Consider the following 16,936-nt stretch of genomic DNA (forward strand, 5'->3'; position numbering starts at 1 on the left):
ACTGTTTTTCACTTTTCTTCAACAGTAATGCAGAATTGATGAGTCAGTTTCAGTTAAAAGAGACGAAATGTGATCGACAGAGGGACAATCAGGATGACAAAGAGAAATACAGATAGACAGACACACAGGGACAGATAGGTAAAGCGAAAGAGAGACAAAGACACAGAGATAGAGAGACAGACAGGGACACAAAGAAGGTTTGATAGAATACAGAGACAAATAGAGAGGTCAAAAGATAAGTAGACATAGACAGACAGTGAGACAGGGAGAAAAACAGAGGGATATACAAGGAGACAAACAGAGACAGACAAACAGACAGTCAAACAGAATCACTTTCCAATGATGAAAGTGAGATAAACCACAGTCTCTTAGCTATCTTAAGCTACAACAGTCACTAATTAAGTTCCACGTGTGATGCCAGCTACAGTTGCTATGAAATTCATGTTTTTTCTTTGTCGCACAATAAGCTGAGCTGCTGTGAAATTAGCACAGATATAACTCATTTTAGGTTCGCTATCTTTCAAGCCAACCCAGGTGAGGCTCCACAGACATCCTTCTTACCTATAGACTCAACTCATCTCTAAACCTCTTTATCTCAAACGGCGTGGAGCTCAGTGAAACCATACCCAACCATAGATCGAAACCACCTCTTACTGAATAATCAGATTGTTTATCCACATCATTTAAAAAAAAAAAGAACACACATTTACACACTAATATTCCCAATACAAATCTCAAGCTGCATAAATATTGATGTTACATAATTAATGCTTGATTTGGCGTCATGATTCTACCAGGTGTTGGGCGAGTCTGAGGAACATCTAGAATGGGATAAGTCCATTAGTCTCACACAAAAACCAACACACAGACACACACACACACACACACACACACAGACACACACACACACACACACACACACACACACACACACACACACACACACACAGAACACCTGCCGCACAGGCCTCCAATCAGCATGAGCACTTTGGCAGAAATGCATGGTCAGAAAAGTAACCCCAACTTTTACCATTCTCAATGCAGACAGGATCCAACAACAACAAAACATGTTAATACTAATTAATTGTATACTGTCTATTCCGTCTACTGTCTCAATTGTCTACTGAGACAAAGTGTGCAATTTCCCTTTCAATGTGTAGAAATTATAGAGCAGAATGTTGTGTAAATGTAGCTCACTTCGACATCACTATACACAGAAATGCAACAGAGATAACAGTCAATGTAAGCCATTTTAAATGTATGATAAAGTACGATCATTTGAAAGGATTCCCTTCCTGACATTATTCCTACCTCTCATCCGACCCATTACTCTATATTCACATCTATTCATTTTATGTGCCAGCTCAGAAAGCGATAACGCATGTGCATAATAAGTAATCATCTCATTGAGAGACAATTATAAAAACTAAGTGATTTTCACTTCAGTGATACTGATCTTGTTGTGCAGTGTAAAACATGAACAATGTCTTGCATGAGGATGAACTTCAAAAATATGCTAACACCGGCTACGTTGGTTAATTTTGACACCTAACCTGATCTAAGATATATACATAGAGAGATAGAGATATGTATACATACATGAATAGATAGAGATAGATGTACAAATGAACGGATGAACAAATTAACCAATAATCAAATACACATTAAATAAATAAATGAATAAATAAACAAATAGCAAAACTAGATGGCCCGCATAAATTCTTCCCCGCCGTCAGGCAGCTCACGTATTAATCTGTGGGGGAGTGGATGAGCTGTAGGAGGAGGACGGGGAGGAGAGATGTTGAGCTTGAGGAGAGCACCATCACCACCGGGGAAGCTTTGCTCATAAGGCCTTGTTCTTGCCTCTCTCCCGCCCGCATGCACACTTGCATACACAAACACACGCATGCACGCGCACAGAAAAACGTGCACGCACACACACACACACACACACACACACACAAACACACACAAACACACAGACACACACACACACAAACACACACACACACACACACACACACACACACACACACATACACACACAGACACAGACACAAAAGCACACAAACAAACACACGGACACACAAATGCACACGCACACACGCCGAGGGTGGTTTCACTACAGTTGCCTCTAGATAAGGAACACGACACAGCGCAGGTTTTCTGCTATCAGCACAAAGAACACCATTAGCATGCACACTAGCCCATGAGAGAGTGTGAACACAAGCGTAAACAGGCTTGACTTGGGACACTATCGGGCGGAGGGGGGGGGGGATAAACAGGATGACCGGCGTTTACACAGAGCCGAGCGGAATGATTAGCCAGCCACCCGCTGGGAGCGCGGCGCTAATGCCTGATGGGTAATTGAGCCGGCGTATTGCTGCGCTTTGTGTTGTCACCTTCCCCGGGCGCAGCCATCGGATAATGCGGCGTCTCGGAGAAGTCCCATTTATAGCACGGGTAATAGCACTTATGTCAGGACAATGGCTCCAGCGACCCCGGAAATGAGATGGAGTTTTTTGGTCGTTAATATGTATCCAAGGTGCTAATGGGCTAAGTACGCCATGAAGCTGGCAGCAAGGAGATGATGCGGCATTCCGACTAGGAGGAAGAGTCAAGGAGCTGAAGTGCGAGAAAGGACTTTTAGGTATTAAGAAACACACAAGTGTTAGTTAACTTACTATCACCATGAAACACTTTCCTTTGTTGCGAATATAATATTTGTGAATGCAGTGTCTGCACCTTTTAAAAAAAACCTCACTTGACAAGATGTCAAGTGGATTTTACCACAATTAAATCAAGGTAATTAAGTTAAACAGAAACTACAGCCCATTGGGTAGCCTTGTAGAACAAATGATCAAAACTCAGGCAGATGCATGGCATCTGCCACAGCTGAATGCTGCCAAGTATTAACACATAGCCGTCACCTGCCATGCCACGTTCAACACCCCCACAACAACGGTGGGGGGTTAAGGAGCTAACTGGCTCATACACACTTATCTGCTCTTCAGAGGGATTCACTGTGGGATTTAGCCACTTCTGGGGTATGAATATCAAGTTTAAAACCTGTTCACCAGTCAGGTTTTTTCTCCTTAGGATACCATTCTCATGCTGAAACACTCCTGCACTGCCAATGTGTTTGTGTCTGTGTGTGTGTATGTGCTTGTGCGTGCACTTATGTGTTTGTGTTTGTGTGTGCTTGTATGTGCTTGTGTGTGCGCTTGTGTGTGTGTGTGTGTGTGTGTGTTTGTGTGTGTGTGTGTGTGTGTTTGTGTGTGTGTGTTTGTGTGTGTGTGGGTGACTGTGTGTGTGTTCTTGTGTGTGTGTGTGTGTGTGTGTGTGTGTGTGTGTGTGTGTTCGAGAGGAGAAATGTGTGTGTGTTTGCTTGTGTGTGTGTTTTTGCGTGCTTGCGTGTATGCATGCATGGGTGCGTGTGTATTATCTTAGTGAGGAGATTCACTGTAGAGTGGAGGGGCTGGGGTTCAGGGCCCCCAGGACGGGCCCTCAGGCTTCCTTTCAAGCAGGCTTAGCGGCCGACTGTGATCGTACCATCCTAGATCTGACAGCCTTTTCCAAGCCATTAAGACTCAAAAAGCATCAAGGGGAGGACCAGACCATTTATATAAGTCCAAAAATGTGCGTATCAAATTAAATTGACATTCAAATTACACATAAAGGCTATACTTTTATAAATATAAATGTTTAAGGCTTTATGTAAATATATGTGCTGAAATCCGAGGAGACTGTCTGCTGGCTGTACAAGGCTACAACTGTCAGGCTGTCTGTCAAGATTCCCTCAGGCAGTCTGAGGTTGGACAAAGTGAGTACTCACTCTGTTGGAAGTCCTGCCATTGAAGCCGTTATTTTGGTGTTTTCAAAGCAACAAACAACACAAAAATAACCCATTATCCTCAATTAATATTCTTTGAGGGTTGTCATGGATTTTATTACTGACGTGCTCTCATTAAGTAAATAACTTCTTCCCCGAGGCCATCAGGAACATCAATGCCAACCCCACCAGTGCCCCCTTCGAGTCACTCAAACACACAAACTGACAATCTAAAAGAACACTACCGGAACCTGACAGACATTGGATATTGTACACAGTCACCTCTGTATTCATCACACTGTTTACATGCTGCTATAGCATACTAGTGTGATATATTTATTGTTGCTTTTTGCTATTTATTACTTTTTAAATCACATTGTATGTTTTATCTTTTTGTCTTATATTGCACTGCTTCTGCGGCACTGTCACTTTTACGTTTCACTGTTTATTGTATGCATGTGACAAATAAAACTCTTGAATCTTGAATCTTAAGCAGAATCCTCTTACTGTTTACTGTATTGACGTCCTTAGACCATTTTCAATCACACTTAAAGTAAAACAGAAAAAGTGGTTTAACTACTAATTCATTGGGCCGAGATGAATGCTGAGACACAAGCTGGAGACATTCAATAGCTGAAGACTATAAAGAAATGGCTTATGGAACGATAGGATTGAGACCCTGAAATATATAATGATATTCTTTCTCCCCTCAGGGATGTCGAATAGAAAGAGATAGAAAGAGAGAGAGAGAGAGAGAGAGAGAGAGAGAGAGAAGAGAGATAGAGAGAGAGAGAGAGAGAGAGAGAGAGAGAGAGAGAGAGAGAGAGAGAGAGAGAGAGAGAGAGAGAGAGAGAGAGAGAGAGACTTTGTATCTTGAATCTTGAGGCAGACATACAGGCAGGAAATAGGAGCCAACAGGGAGAGTAGAGAGAGAGACTGATTCAGAACAAAGGGCGCAGCGTGTTATCATAGGGATAGTATAAAGCAACCACCATGAGAGCTCTCCATCATAACAATGCAGCACCTGCTTCTACAGGGACACCATTGATCAAGGGTCTGATTGGTGTCGGTGTCCAGGAAAACACTCTAGTTAGGCTGCCCTGTATTTTTCCCTTTACTCCAATCTGCCAGTAGCCCATTTTCGTTTTTTTTTTCTCGTTACGGTAAGCTTTAAAATCTAATTTTCTAGCCTGAGCTGAAATTGAGGGTGAAAAGTGCATGCATCCACACACACATGCGCACACGCACACACACACACACACACACACACACACACACACACACACACACACACACACACACACACACACACACACACACACACACACACACACACACACACGTGCACCCACACTCAACTTCCCATACCCTCTCTCTCCTTTTCACTATTTTATTGAATGCCGTTCAACCTCTTGCACTCAGCCCCCTCTCCATGTGTCGTCCCCCCCCGCCACCCGTCACTCCCCCCCCCCCCCCCAGTCCATCTCTTCATCTCCTCTCGCTTTCTACACAATTTTGATTCCCTGAGGAGCCACGGGAGCAGAGGGAGGGTGGAGGGTGGGAGGGGGGGGGATTGTAGTGAACCCTCCCACCTCCCCCCAGTTCTCCTGACCTCCCAGAGGAAGCGCGGGTAATCCTCCAGAATGAGAGGAAATGGTGGCACGCACACATGAGAAGAGCAGCGGTTGGCGGTGGAGGAGAATCAGCTAATACCCCGGGCCCACTGTAACCACCCACTGCACTCCACCCACTGTGCTGCACTCGCCTGCTAGTGGTGCAGTTTGGCTGTGAAATGACTCAACGTGTGAGGCACTTCTTTTGGGACCGCAAGAGAGTGGATACAGGCATGCAAATGGCCCGCAAGCCCCGGGATGCATGAGGAGCTATATATATATATATGAAAGGTGAGATATATATATCTATATATATAGATATATATTTTTTTTTATATATGGAGGTAATCCGCTGCGGTAGCCTCGAGACTGGCACATGGTTTGATTGAGCTGTCAACACAGCTTGTGGCGTCATTATCCAGCAGTTGTGCAGGGCTCAGCGACAGTAACACCACACTAGCGTCTCACCACAGACATGCTTTCTGACGTTAGGAACATGATGATGAATAAAGCATGGACACCAAGACAAAGAAACAAGCTCTTGTTATATATATATATTTTTAAAAATGGTTCAACATTTTTTTATCTGCACACATATATATACAGTATATATATGTTATGTATATATATATTTATTTCTATGATTATGATTAATATGATTAATCCCCAAATGGAAATAGTGATGTAAAGATACAATACATCTATACGTCAAATCAAATACATAGATAATACATTTATACTGACTAGTACTGCATCCTTTACAGATAACCGACTCATCTTATGAACACGTTTGTGCCTCCTATCTTGTAAATGTTGTGCAACACGTTTTGTTGTTCTCCACACCGAGAGAGTGACCAACATGGAGAGAACACATCAACAGCCTCCAGCTATTCACTGTGTAAAGGCCAAGCAACCTTTCTGTAGAACATTTTTATAATGACATGCAAACACCGACTGCCTACAGGAAACAAAAAGGCAGTGGCAGGATAATGTGATGCATACACTGGCCCAAGATTATCTTCAAGCTGGCTCAACGCCAAAATAAAAGCAGTATGTGCAAGATAGTCCTTTGAATGATGATTTGTCTGATGTGATGGTGTGCTAGTTGAACTGGTTCCATGCCCCAACTGGGGTAAATAGAGTTCAGCCCTGTGCAATATGAATATTGCGCTATTATTTTTAAAGAGTAATCCTGGCAAATCAAGATATATTGGAAGCTATTAAGGGCAGCTGCTAGAGCAAGAGAGGAGCTGTTTGAGACTACATCAATAAGCCCATGGGGAAGCAAAGGAAAAAAAAGGGAATGATGTAAAAATATTATGTAATTAGCAATAAGTGAGCACCAAGCGAAGGACTTGGCCTTGTTGTGATCTCGGCCAGACATTATTCTGGTTGCCACGGAAGCATCAGCAAGCTACTTTAGAATCAATCAAAATATGAATTAAAAGTTCTGCCAAAAAGATATGTGCAATTTGTGTGTGCATACACACACAAATACTATACAAGTGTATGTACTCCGTAAATGTTTCCTGTTGTTTTAAGTGACCATGTATTTTATTTGCAAGTGGGCGTGTGTTTGCGTGTGTCTATGCGTGTTTGTGTGTCTGTGGCTGTGTGTGAGTAGGTGCACCGTAGTGACTTACTGAAAGGGCCAATTGTGTTGCAGAGCAGATTTGCAGGGAGCAGATGGAGTGGTGCCTCCCTGGTATCAATCGTGTCCCATACTGCTGCTCTCACCCTGTTTAACAGCCCGTTGCTGGCCAGATCATCACTTACCCACACAAACATGAAGACCTACACAAACAGATGCACACATACAAACACACACACACACACACACACACACACACACACACACACACACACACAGTCCAGGTCACACACATACACACACGTACACACACAATGAAGGAAGCAGTGGGAGGTGTCCCCAGGTGTATAGGCCTACACAAACATGTGTACACACACACAAACACACAAACAAGAAGACAATAGCCCCCCTCCCACAAACAAACTCACACACAGAAAGACAACACACACACACGCATAAACACACACACACACACACACACACACACACACACACACACACACACACACACACACACACACACACACACACACACACACACACACACACACACGCATAAACAAAACTAAGTCCAGTGGGAGAACATAGTTGGACACTATGCAGCTTTTAATGAGCTTGCTCCAGATGTCTGCCCGGACTCAAATGCATGAGTAGTTAACTAATCATGCACACACACGCGCACACACACACACACACACACACACACACACACACACACACACACACACACACACACACACACACACACACACACACACACACACACACACACACACACACACACACACACACACGTACCGGCTTTAATGTCCTGCACACTCATCCACAAAACTAAGCACACACACACACCGACGATAATATTAATTCACACACACGCTAATCCTGTGATGCCCCCCCCCGCCCGCCCCCCCACAGCCATGATGGCCTTACTGAAAGCTCTCCAAGTCTTGCGGGCGGCATTTACTATGCTCCATTAAACTCTCTCCACTTCTTACATTGTACTCCAAAGGGCCAAACCACACAGATTCTTGCCAACATATCCAATACTATGTGAGTGTTCTTCTTACGGTTGTTAAATAAAAAAACATAGTTTCTGTTTCAATACAAAATGTTTTTTTACAGACGTTTATACCGCAAATGAATCGTCTTAAGCCATGGACCTAAGGAAAACCGTCTTCATTTCAATCAGGGTAGATATTAAATAAATGACATGTTGATAATATGAACACCAGCAATAAGTCTATGTATTTTATTAAAGGGTTTGTGATCTAAATAATATTTAATTATAAATGTTCAAATCCAGTATGTATAATCCGAATAAATGAATGAATATAAAAAACCATTGCAACCGCTTGAGAAATAGAAACGTTATCGTGCTTTTCATCCAGAAAAAAAACAAACAGCTCCCCCCGTTTACTTATATTTGTTTACATGGCCTCTTCAACACGGCGACGACGTTGACGCGTCGCATCAACGGGTCAAAGCAGCCAATGAGGCGTCTGTGTATTTATGTCTATGGAACACGAATGATCCCGGTGAGCCAAGTAGCACCCCCATTAGGGCAGTTTCAGACTCAAGCCTCTGGGCCCAGGTACTACTGGTCCCACACTGCTCCTCATCAGTTTCAGCAATTCACGCCTTCGCTGTTCCAATTCTCTCCTGGTTTCCGAGCAACGCACATTTATAAAAGTGTTGAAAGTTACAACTCAAGGCTTGCGGGCGAGTGTACAAAGCTAGCTAGCCCAGTGAAGATTTAAAGCATCCCATTTCTCAAAAGCCAAGCCAAATATAAACCCAGAGAAGCAGCATCAGTTTGACAGCTGAATTCAACTTTTGCCTCTCGTGGTTTTGTTCTTTTAACCTTGCAAGATCAACTCCTAGAATTAAACATTAATCTCTTGTTGGTTTGTTTAGTTATTAGTTCAAAACATAAATAAGTCAAACGTTTTTGGGGAAGGAAAGAAAAACAAAACTCCAAAATAGAATTGTGTTGATGCGAGAGGCAGTAGGATAGGAATCTCTCTGGGATGATACACCACACTGAAAGACAAGCATTGCATTGAGAAAATATCATAATAACTAATGATTAACAGAAGGCAGACTAGGCACAATGTCACTCTTCCATGAAGCCCTACCATGAGCTCGGTACGCAACATATTTCCAGCCTCCCCATTGGTCATCGCATCCCCTGGCTAGGTCATGTGACATCGTTTGATCTCTGTAGGAATGAGATGTGGACTCGCTGGGTCACATCAGCCAGTTCAGTCCAGAGTCAAGAAATCCTTTGCCCTTTTTTCTCTCCACTTTTTCCGCACACAATTCTTCATCATTGAAGCCGTAATCGAACAAATCCGTCCTTCAAAATATGAAATTACTGAGATGTCTGGAAGGAGGCATCTGCTAATGACGTTTGGTTTCAGAATCCTGAACAGGGCCACAGTGTTGCAGTAATCGCAGTATAAATGACTTCTTATGAATATAAGATATACGAATGTGGAGGACTTGTCTGTCTGGGCAGAAGCAGAAGCATCAGTAGAACACATTTAAAATGCTACTGCCGATAGGAAGTATTGATTTGCATAATTTATTTTCCTATTTGTGAGGTTGTATCACCACAAGTGGTTTAACACGACGTTGTTTGGTGATTGGACTGCATTTATTAAGCACTTTTCTAACCTGTGGCTACTCAAAGTGGCTCTTCACCATTAGAGCCTCCCATTCACCCATTCATACACATTCAGACAAACGTTCATACTCCGAGAGAGGTGTCAATCATGCGTGGAAACAGCCAGCTCTTCAAGAGCAGTGAGGAACTTCTGTTTTGCTCGGGGACATCTGGACACTTGAGCCGGGTTCGAACCAGCTCCCTCTCAGTTTTCACAGCCTGTTCTACCTCCTGTAGCCACTGCCATTATGCGATAACTTTTTGGTACAATAACTTTGAAAATCTTCCCTAGAATACTGTTTTTACCTAATTTTACCTAATTCTCCATTCATGAACTAAGTATCGAATCAGTAAACGGTGATGGAAACACCAAAATCTGCATAAAAATCCTCTAATTCGCAAAAAGGTTTATCCGCTCGCTTGAGGTGGTTTTTGAGAAATGCGAAAGAGAGTAGGCCTAAATGCGCAAAATGGGAGATGGAAACACACTTTTCGAAACAGCTGTGACGTAGCGAACATTGAACACACAGGACTGACAATGTACTTCCGATTTCCGCATAACGACCGGCCATAGCAACCCTGCAGACATCAACTTGTAGCGTCAATTTATATATTTTTTTAACCGTTTGTATACATAGACATCCTATATCATATGTATATCATATATACATCTGACATAGGATGTCTATGTTTGCATATCCTTTAATTATACCTTGTCCATTAATCCCTGATATATGGACACCTACTAAGTAATTCCAGTCAAATTGTCTGTTCAGCCTCCAAAACGAGAGCTGGTACATTGTGGAAAATGCATTAAACTGTAATCAGAAAACGCGGGTATATGCTATAGACCCTGGAGTATCTGTGGTATGAAGGCTGCGACGAATTTCGAATTATGAATATGTACAATGTATCCTTTAAATACGTCCATGGAACAGATGGCCAATGTGAATAATAGATACGTGTGGACCGCTGAAGAGGTAAAACCTTTCCTTGCTCTCATCGAAGAAGAAAAAAACATTACAGCTATTTTAGAGGGAAAAGGACCTAAGAGAGGATATTATCAAAAGCATACGACAAGCCCTGGAATGTGTGTAGTTTTTCGCTCCAACCACTTGATGGAAACGCACCTAATTCAAATTTATTTTTTGCGAACTTTCTAAAGATTCTCATCACCTTTTAGATGGAAACATGACTATCGATCACACCGTAAGCTTTCTACCAATTAACCAACAGTCAAGATCTTATGATGTCATATTTTAATCTTTCTCTGTGCCTTTACCTTGTTAATTAGCATGCTTTATGTCCCAATATATATCTAATGGTGCACTTGTGTTCTTGTAACAGAGAAAAGCGTAACTTTGACAACAAAAAGGCAGGACACGGTAATGAAACACTCGCGGGTGCATGTTAATTCATGGCACAGCAATTAGCAGTGACATTACAGCAATCAAAGCATTAATGCATATGCATGCAACATGCAACACACCCACCCACAGCCACACAAACACAAACACACAACATACACAGGTATATACACACACACATAAACCCCCCCCCCCCCCTCCCATTGCGCGCACACACACAATCAGAAAACCCCAAACTATCCCCCTCTGGCCTACACACACACACACACACACACACACACACACACACACACACACACACACACACACACACACACACACACACACACACACACACACACACACACACACACACACACACACACACAAATACTTAGGCACACACTCATAAAAGAGTAAATGTCAGTACCTTCTGTGCGGATGGTAAAGGGAGCATCTCCTAGTCTCTTGGCGGAGAACTGTCCCCCAAGAGAGGTCATTAGGAAACACAGGCTGAAGAAGCCTATGCCTACCACAAATATCCTGCAAGACAGGGGACGGAGAAGTGGTAGGAAGGTGATGACAAGGAGGAGGAGGAGGAGGAGGAGGAGGAGGAGGAGGAGGAGGAGGAGGAGAGTTTAATTGTTTTTGGAGTGACCATTTAAATGTTTTCAGGGCAGGAGGAGGGGAGAGAGAGGAGAAACAAGATGAAGGCGACGTGATAAAAGAAAAGGAAAGGAAATAGAAGAGAGGAAAGACACGGGAGAGGTCAGAACAGGGAAGGAGAGGACAGGAGTTTCAAGGAGAGGAGTGGGGGTCGTGATGGTGTGAAGAGGGGAGGTGATAAGGCAGTATGGTGCAGAGCAATACGTGCAGTTGGTACACGTACCGGCGTGACGGACAGGACGACAGGATGAAGCAATAACAAACCAAATGCAAATCATGTCACATGGAGGAGAACAGAAAAGGAGGAAGTGAGAGATAGAGTGAGAGGGGAGGGGGAGGGAAAGTGAAAAGAAAAGCGTCAGAAACACAGCATAAAAGACAGCATGCAGAACACATTGAGTACAGACTCCGTAAAGCAGAAGAATGAGCCAGAAGTGCACTTATTAGTGGAAATGTTCCGTCCACAGTTACACTGGCACACATCCAAGACTACTGTGGGACTGGTGGCCAAATCAGTGGCATCCCCTCACCCCATTTGATCACTAATTGTTAGTGATGGAATCAGATAGAGAACAGAATAAATGGACCCAAAACAACAGAACTGACAAGATAATAGTCAGGAGAAAAAATACAACTTCATGGGGTAAAGTAGGGGGGACTACAAAGTGTATATTCAGTACAGTTTGTTAAGAACAAAATAATCCCCAGCCTTTTCTGTTCTTTCTGAGCCAAGCCAAGAAACGGGGTTGAATACATCCGGCCGGTCGTGTTGTCGTTAATGGGCCTCAGATAATATCCCAGAACATTTGTTTGGTACAATGTGGAGTCATTGGTGTCATTAAAATGAACTACATTTTAAAATATTTGAACAGGGTATCGGTAACATCAGGTTCGGGTGGCAAAACACATCAGCCAGCAGGGTGTTAGTCTGTACATGTTAAGCCTGTTAATAAATGCAATATAGAGCACTATACTTTGTTGAATATATGAATATGTGAACAAGGTAAGAAAGCCCATCTTTTTCATTTCATGGTGTGTCTAAATATACGTTGACTTGATAGATTATGAGAATGGCTTATTTTTCATCAAAACTTATCATGACATTTTCTCAAACTTTCAACCAATGACTTGGAAAGAACAACAGAATAGAAGCAGACAATGCAGCGAGTCGAGAAAAACTAGCCAGGGGGAGTTTTGCAAACTGTTTGCAAGGGTCATTATCACAATTCACTTCACCATTTAGAGGAAATGTGGCAGGGATTACTGCTAGCCTTTTGTTTCTACATCCAGGCCTGCAAACGTAAGGCTTTTCCTCCACAAAGACGTGAATTATTCATGATTATTGCCGAGCAGGAATTGTTTGCTCAAATGTAGGGCTCAGCGTGAACTCTGTCGACGCGTTCAGTAAAAGGTAAACAAGGACTTCAACAGCCACCGTAGCGTCACGCAGAGAGCTGAGCGCACTCTCTGCTACGGCATGAAGCCAGGCTACCTCAGTCTACAATGACGGCAAGCCACTTACGACTGTGTTGAATGGATTTGATTGATGCAGGGGCAATGAGGATGACTTGTTGTAACCTGATAACTATTGAGCAGGGCTGTTTGCCAGGCTTTCATAACAATATTCACTTCAAGGCCCAATGCCTAATGCATAATGCATAATCAAGGAAAAAAACAAAGAATTGAGAGAGAGAGAGAGAGAGAGAGAGAGAGAGAGAGAGAGAGAGAGAGAGAGAGAGAGAGAGAGAGAGAGAGAGAGAGAGAGAGAGAGAGAGAGAGTGTGTGTGTTTCTATGTGTACAACGGTGTTGTCTGATGCCAGACTCCAATAGGTCCAGTACTGAGGAAGCTGTAGCATCATGCTGTATCAACTGCTTCTTCCATCTGTTCTGACCACATGGCGCAATGGATCAAGTATCTACTCAATCAAATCTGTCATATGCACCGGAGGAGAACGGCAAAAATGGGGCTTATTGTATGGGCCTGACGATAAAGTAATTCAAACGACTTATTTACTACATATAATCCAGAGAATATTGTGCTTTAACTCTGTGAACGGTGGGGATGGGTGGTGTCTATGACCGCCTGGTCACTTAGCCAGGAAGAAGTCTGAGTGACATTAAAGTTGTTTGCATGCACAAAAAAATACATAAATCGTTACTGTTCAATTCCATCACTGGTTCCTAGTTCCCAGCCCTGAGCTGGGGAAGTCCGGAGATGAGACTGTGTCTGGAATTGCATACCAAATAGTATGCAAGAATAATATGTTGCACGGTTTGAATCATATCGGACATAAATCTGTATACCAAAAGTACTCTGATAGCTTACAATTTTCATTTTCATAGTAGAGAGAAAGCCTCCATCCCTTCCCCTTCCCCCCGTTGATCAGTCATTATTCAGCGCAGTGTTAGGGGGGGGCTTCGGGCCAGGGCCCGTGCCTGACGACTCTTTAATTAACAGGCTTAAAGTAAACGTTGCGCTCCCCCTGTAATTGGATCAGAAGCAAGAGATGGGCTATCAGCTAATTGGCTTGCTCCCACGTATGCATTCATCACACATTGGGCCCCTGAGGTACCTGGGTTGGTACAGAGTACACAGAGCATTGCCAAGCATGGGGGGAAACGCTGACGGTATAGTGGTTAAGGTTCCCCTGTCAAGGAGAACGGTTCTCCCCCTGGTTCCTCAGCTGAATCACCTCTCCTTGAGGAAAAGTGGCAGCCTTTCATGAGGCTGTGTCGCCGCTGGCCAGCTGAATAGTCAGTATTAGATTTGAGACACTTGTGGCCGATCAATAGCACCGCTTATAGCAAGTAATTGGGGATCTCCTCTGTGACATCATTTTCTCTCCTGTAACCACGAACCAATCATGTTCAATAAGGTGTTCCCTGTTTTCCATCTACACTCTTTTGCTCCAATTGATTATGCATCGATCGCAAGGCCTATAAAGGCTAATGACTCGCCAGAGTTGAACTGATGGAAGTATGGGTTGTGAAAGGGTTAACATAGTTCCTGTATTTCCTTCTCCGGTCTGAGACCTTTTAAAGGAGAGCTGTAGAAGTGGGTTGGACTAAGGAGAGGGTTCTGTTCTGAACTTCTGACTCAGGCATGAAGAACATTATCTCTGGCTGCCTCAGAGATTTTTACAAGCTAAGCGCACTGTGGCTTCACCACCTTGCAGGAGAAGGAGAATGTGTGTGTATGTGTGTGTGTGTGTGTGTAGGTGTGTGTTTGTGTGTGTTTGTGTGTGCTTGTGTGTGTGAGTTAGACATGACAGCATCCTATAGTTTTACATCTGTTAACGTTTACGTTTGAGAATGCCTTGTCCTTTCTGAATATAAATGAAAATATTTAACGTCTGTCTGTGTTTGTTTCTACCCCCTAAAGGATTTGTGTCATGAATGAAAAAGTATCACATTCATTTAAATAAATGAAAGCCATGCACATTTCTCCCCTTCGCCCTATTTTTCTTCTGAACATGCACAAAGGGAAAGATGGGGCGAATTGGCTCAATTGACTGTGAAGCATCAACACTGTACGCAGTTAACATGTGTGAGAGTGCGAGCCTTGGTTCCCCCTCTGTGTCTCCCTTCCACCAACGAACACAGCTTGGCATGGTAACCCAGTTCCACACTCAACTCAACCACAGGATCGTCGGACTGAAAAATGGCTTATTTTAACTATAAGCCGTTCGGCGTTATTTATAGTGTAAAAAACGGATATATCTGAGAACACACACACACACACACACACACACACACACACACACACACACACACACACACACACACACACACACACACACACACACACACACACACACACACACACACACACACACACACAGAGAGCGACATGATAACGAACGATGACACGTGTACGCACAAAGGCGTGCATAGTAGACAACACAATTTATGGGAAATGTTATGGGATAGCCTCCGTTCTTAACATAGACTCATGTTCTTAACATTGAACTTATGTAATTACACACACACACACACACACACACACACACACACACACACACACACACACACACACACACACACACACACACACACACACACACACACACACACACACACACACTGCTTTATCAACTCCATTATCTGACGAGCCAATCTGACACTGTCCCACCTCATTTAGCCCCACTTCTAAGGGATGACTTGATAGCTCTAAATAAACGAACACATAAATTAAGATACGCATGAGGATGGCGGACCAATGGACTGCACCCCTGTCTCCCGCCTTACCTGAACGGCTTGAACGTCACGAGACATCTTCTGACCATTATTTTGCCGTCGATGATGCTAGCGATCATTTCCCAAAGTCGACGACCAAACGAGCAGCCCCTAACATGGTTAACCTTCCGACTTGCAACTTAAAGTAGTGACTATACATTCTACCGGCCCGGTCCAGCGTGGTGTTGATCCAATGAACGGATATCCCCCTTCCGAAATGCGCGCGTAGATTCAGGATGACAGCACACGAAAAATACGAACACGAGTAGAAAGTCCCCCGATAACAGCGTGTGAGAGCGCGTGATGTTTTTAAGTCATCTATCGCATGAAAGAAACTGTCCACCAACGAGCACGCGCATTCACTTTGTGTTAAGAAGTGGCTGTGAGGGGCGTGCCAACTGTAGGAGTCACAATACGACCGGAAAACGGGATGATCTCGCGCTCTCCCGGGAGCTACCGCGCGCCTTATCTTCCCTGCGGCCGCTGCGAAGTGGAGGGAAGTCTTCAGCACATCTCTCTCTCTCTCTCTCTCTCTCTCTCTCTCTCTCTCTCTCTCTCTCTCTCTCTCTCTCTCTCTCTCTCTCTCTCTCTCTCTCTCTCTCTCTCTCTCTCTCTCTCTCTCTCTCTCTCTCTCTCTCTCTCTCTCTCTCTCTCTCTCTCTCTCTCTCTCTCTCTCTCTCTCTCTCTCTCTCTCTCTCTCTCTCTCTCTACCCCCCCCCCCTCTCTCTGACAGCGGTTGTTTGTCTCGTGCGAACCTCCGCGGGCGCTCTTTCAGCCAGCGCGCCATCTACGGCATTTTATTGAAGCCGTTGTTGTGCAGTGGAAACCGCTCGTTTATCAATAATTGCTTTTGTTTTCCATTGCCATCTATACTTTTGTCTAGAAAACCTGCCTCTTTGATGGTTGGTCTGACTATTCTTTCCTTTCTTTTTGAGGACATCAAACTATAAGGAGATGAGACGGTAAGACTTTCAGCACCACGGACA

At 43.7% G+C, this 16,936-nt stretch overlaps 1 protein-coding gene across 1 annotated transcript in view; it reads right to left on the reverse strand.

Annotated features, from left to right (window-relative positions):
• The window catches only part of LOC132454144 (alpha-1,6-mannosylglycoprotein 6-beta-N-acetylglucosaminyltransferase B), a 133,608-nt gene extending 116,932 nt beyond the window's left edge, over positions 1-16,676 (reverse strand). The window contains exons 1-2 of the mRNA XM_060047348.1: positions 15,963-16,676; positions 11,478-11,590 (exon numbers count right to left, since the gene is read on the reverse strand). Coding sequence (XP_059903331.1) covers positions 11,478-11,590; positions 15,963-16,030 — 181 coding nt within the window. The 5' untranslated portion in view covers positions 16,031-16,676. The remainder of the gene's footprint in view (positions 1-11,477; positions 11,591-15,962) is intronic.
• Between the last annotated feature and the right edge of the window lie 260 nt (positions 16,677-16,936).

This window comes from Gadus macrocephalus, chromosome 3 (genome assembly GCF_031168955.1).
Source record: "Gadus macrocephalus chromosome 3, ASM3116895v1".
NCBI lineage: Eukaryota > Metazoa > Chordata > Actinopteri > Gadiformes > Gadidae > Gadus > Gadus macrocephalus.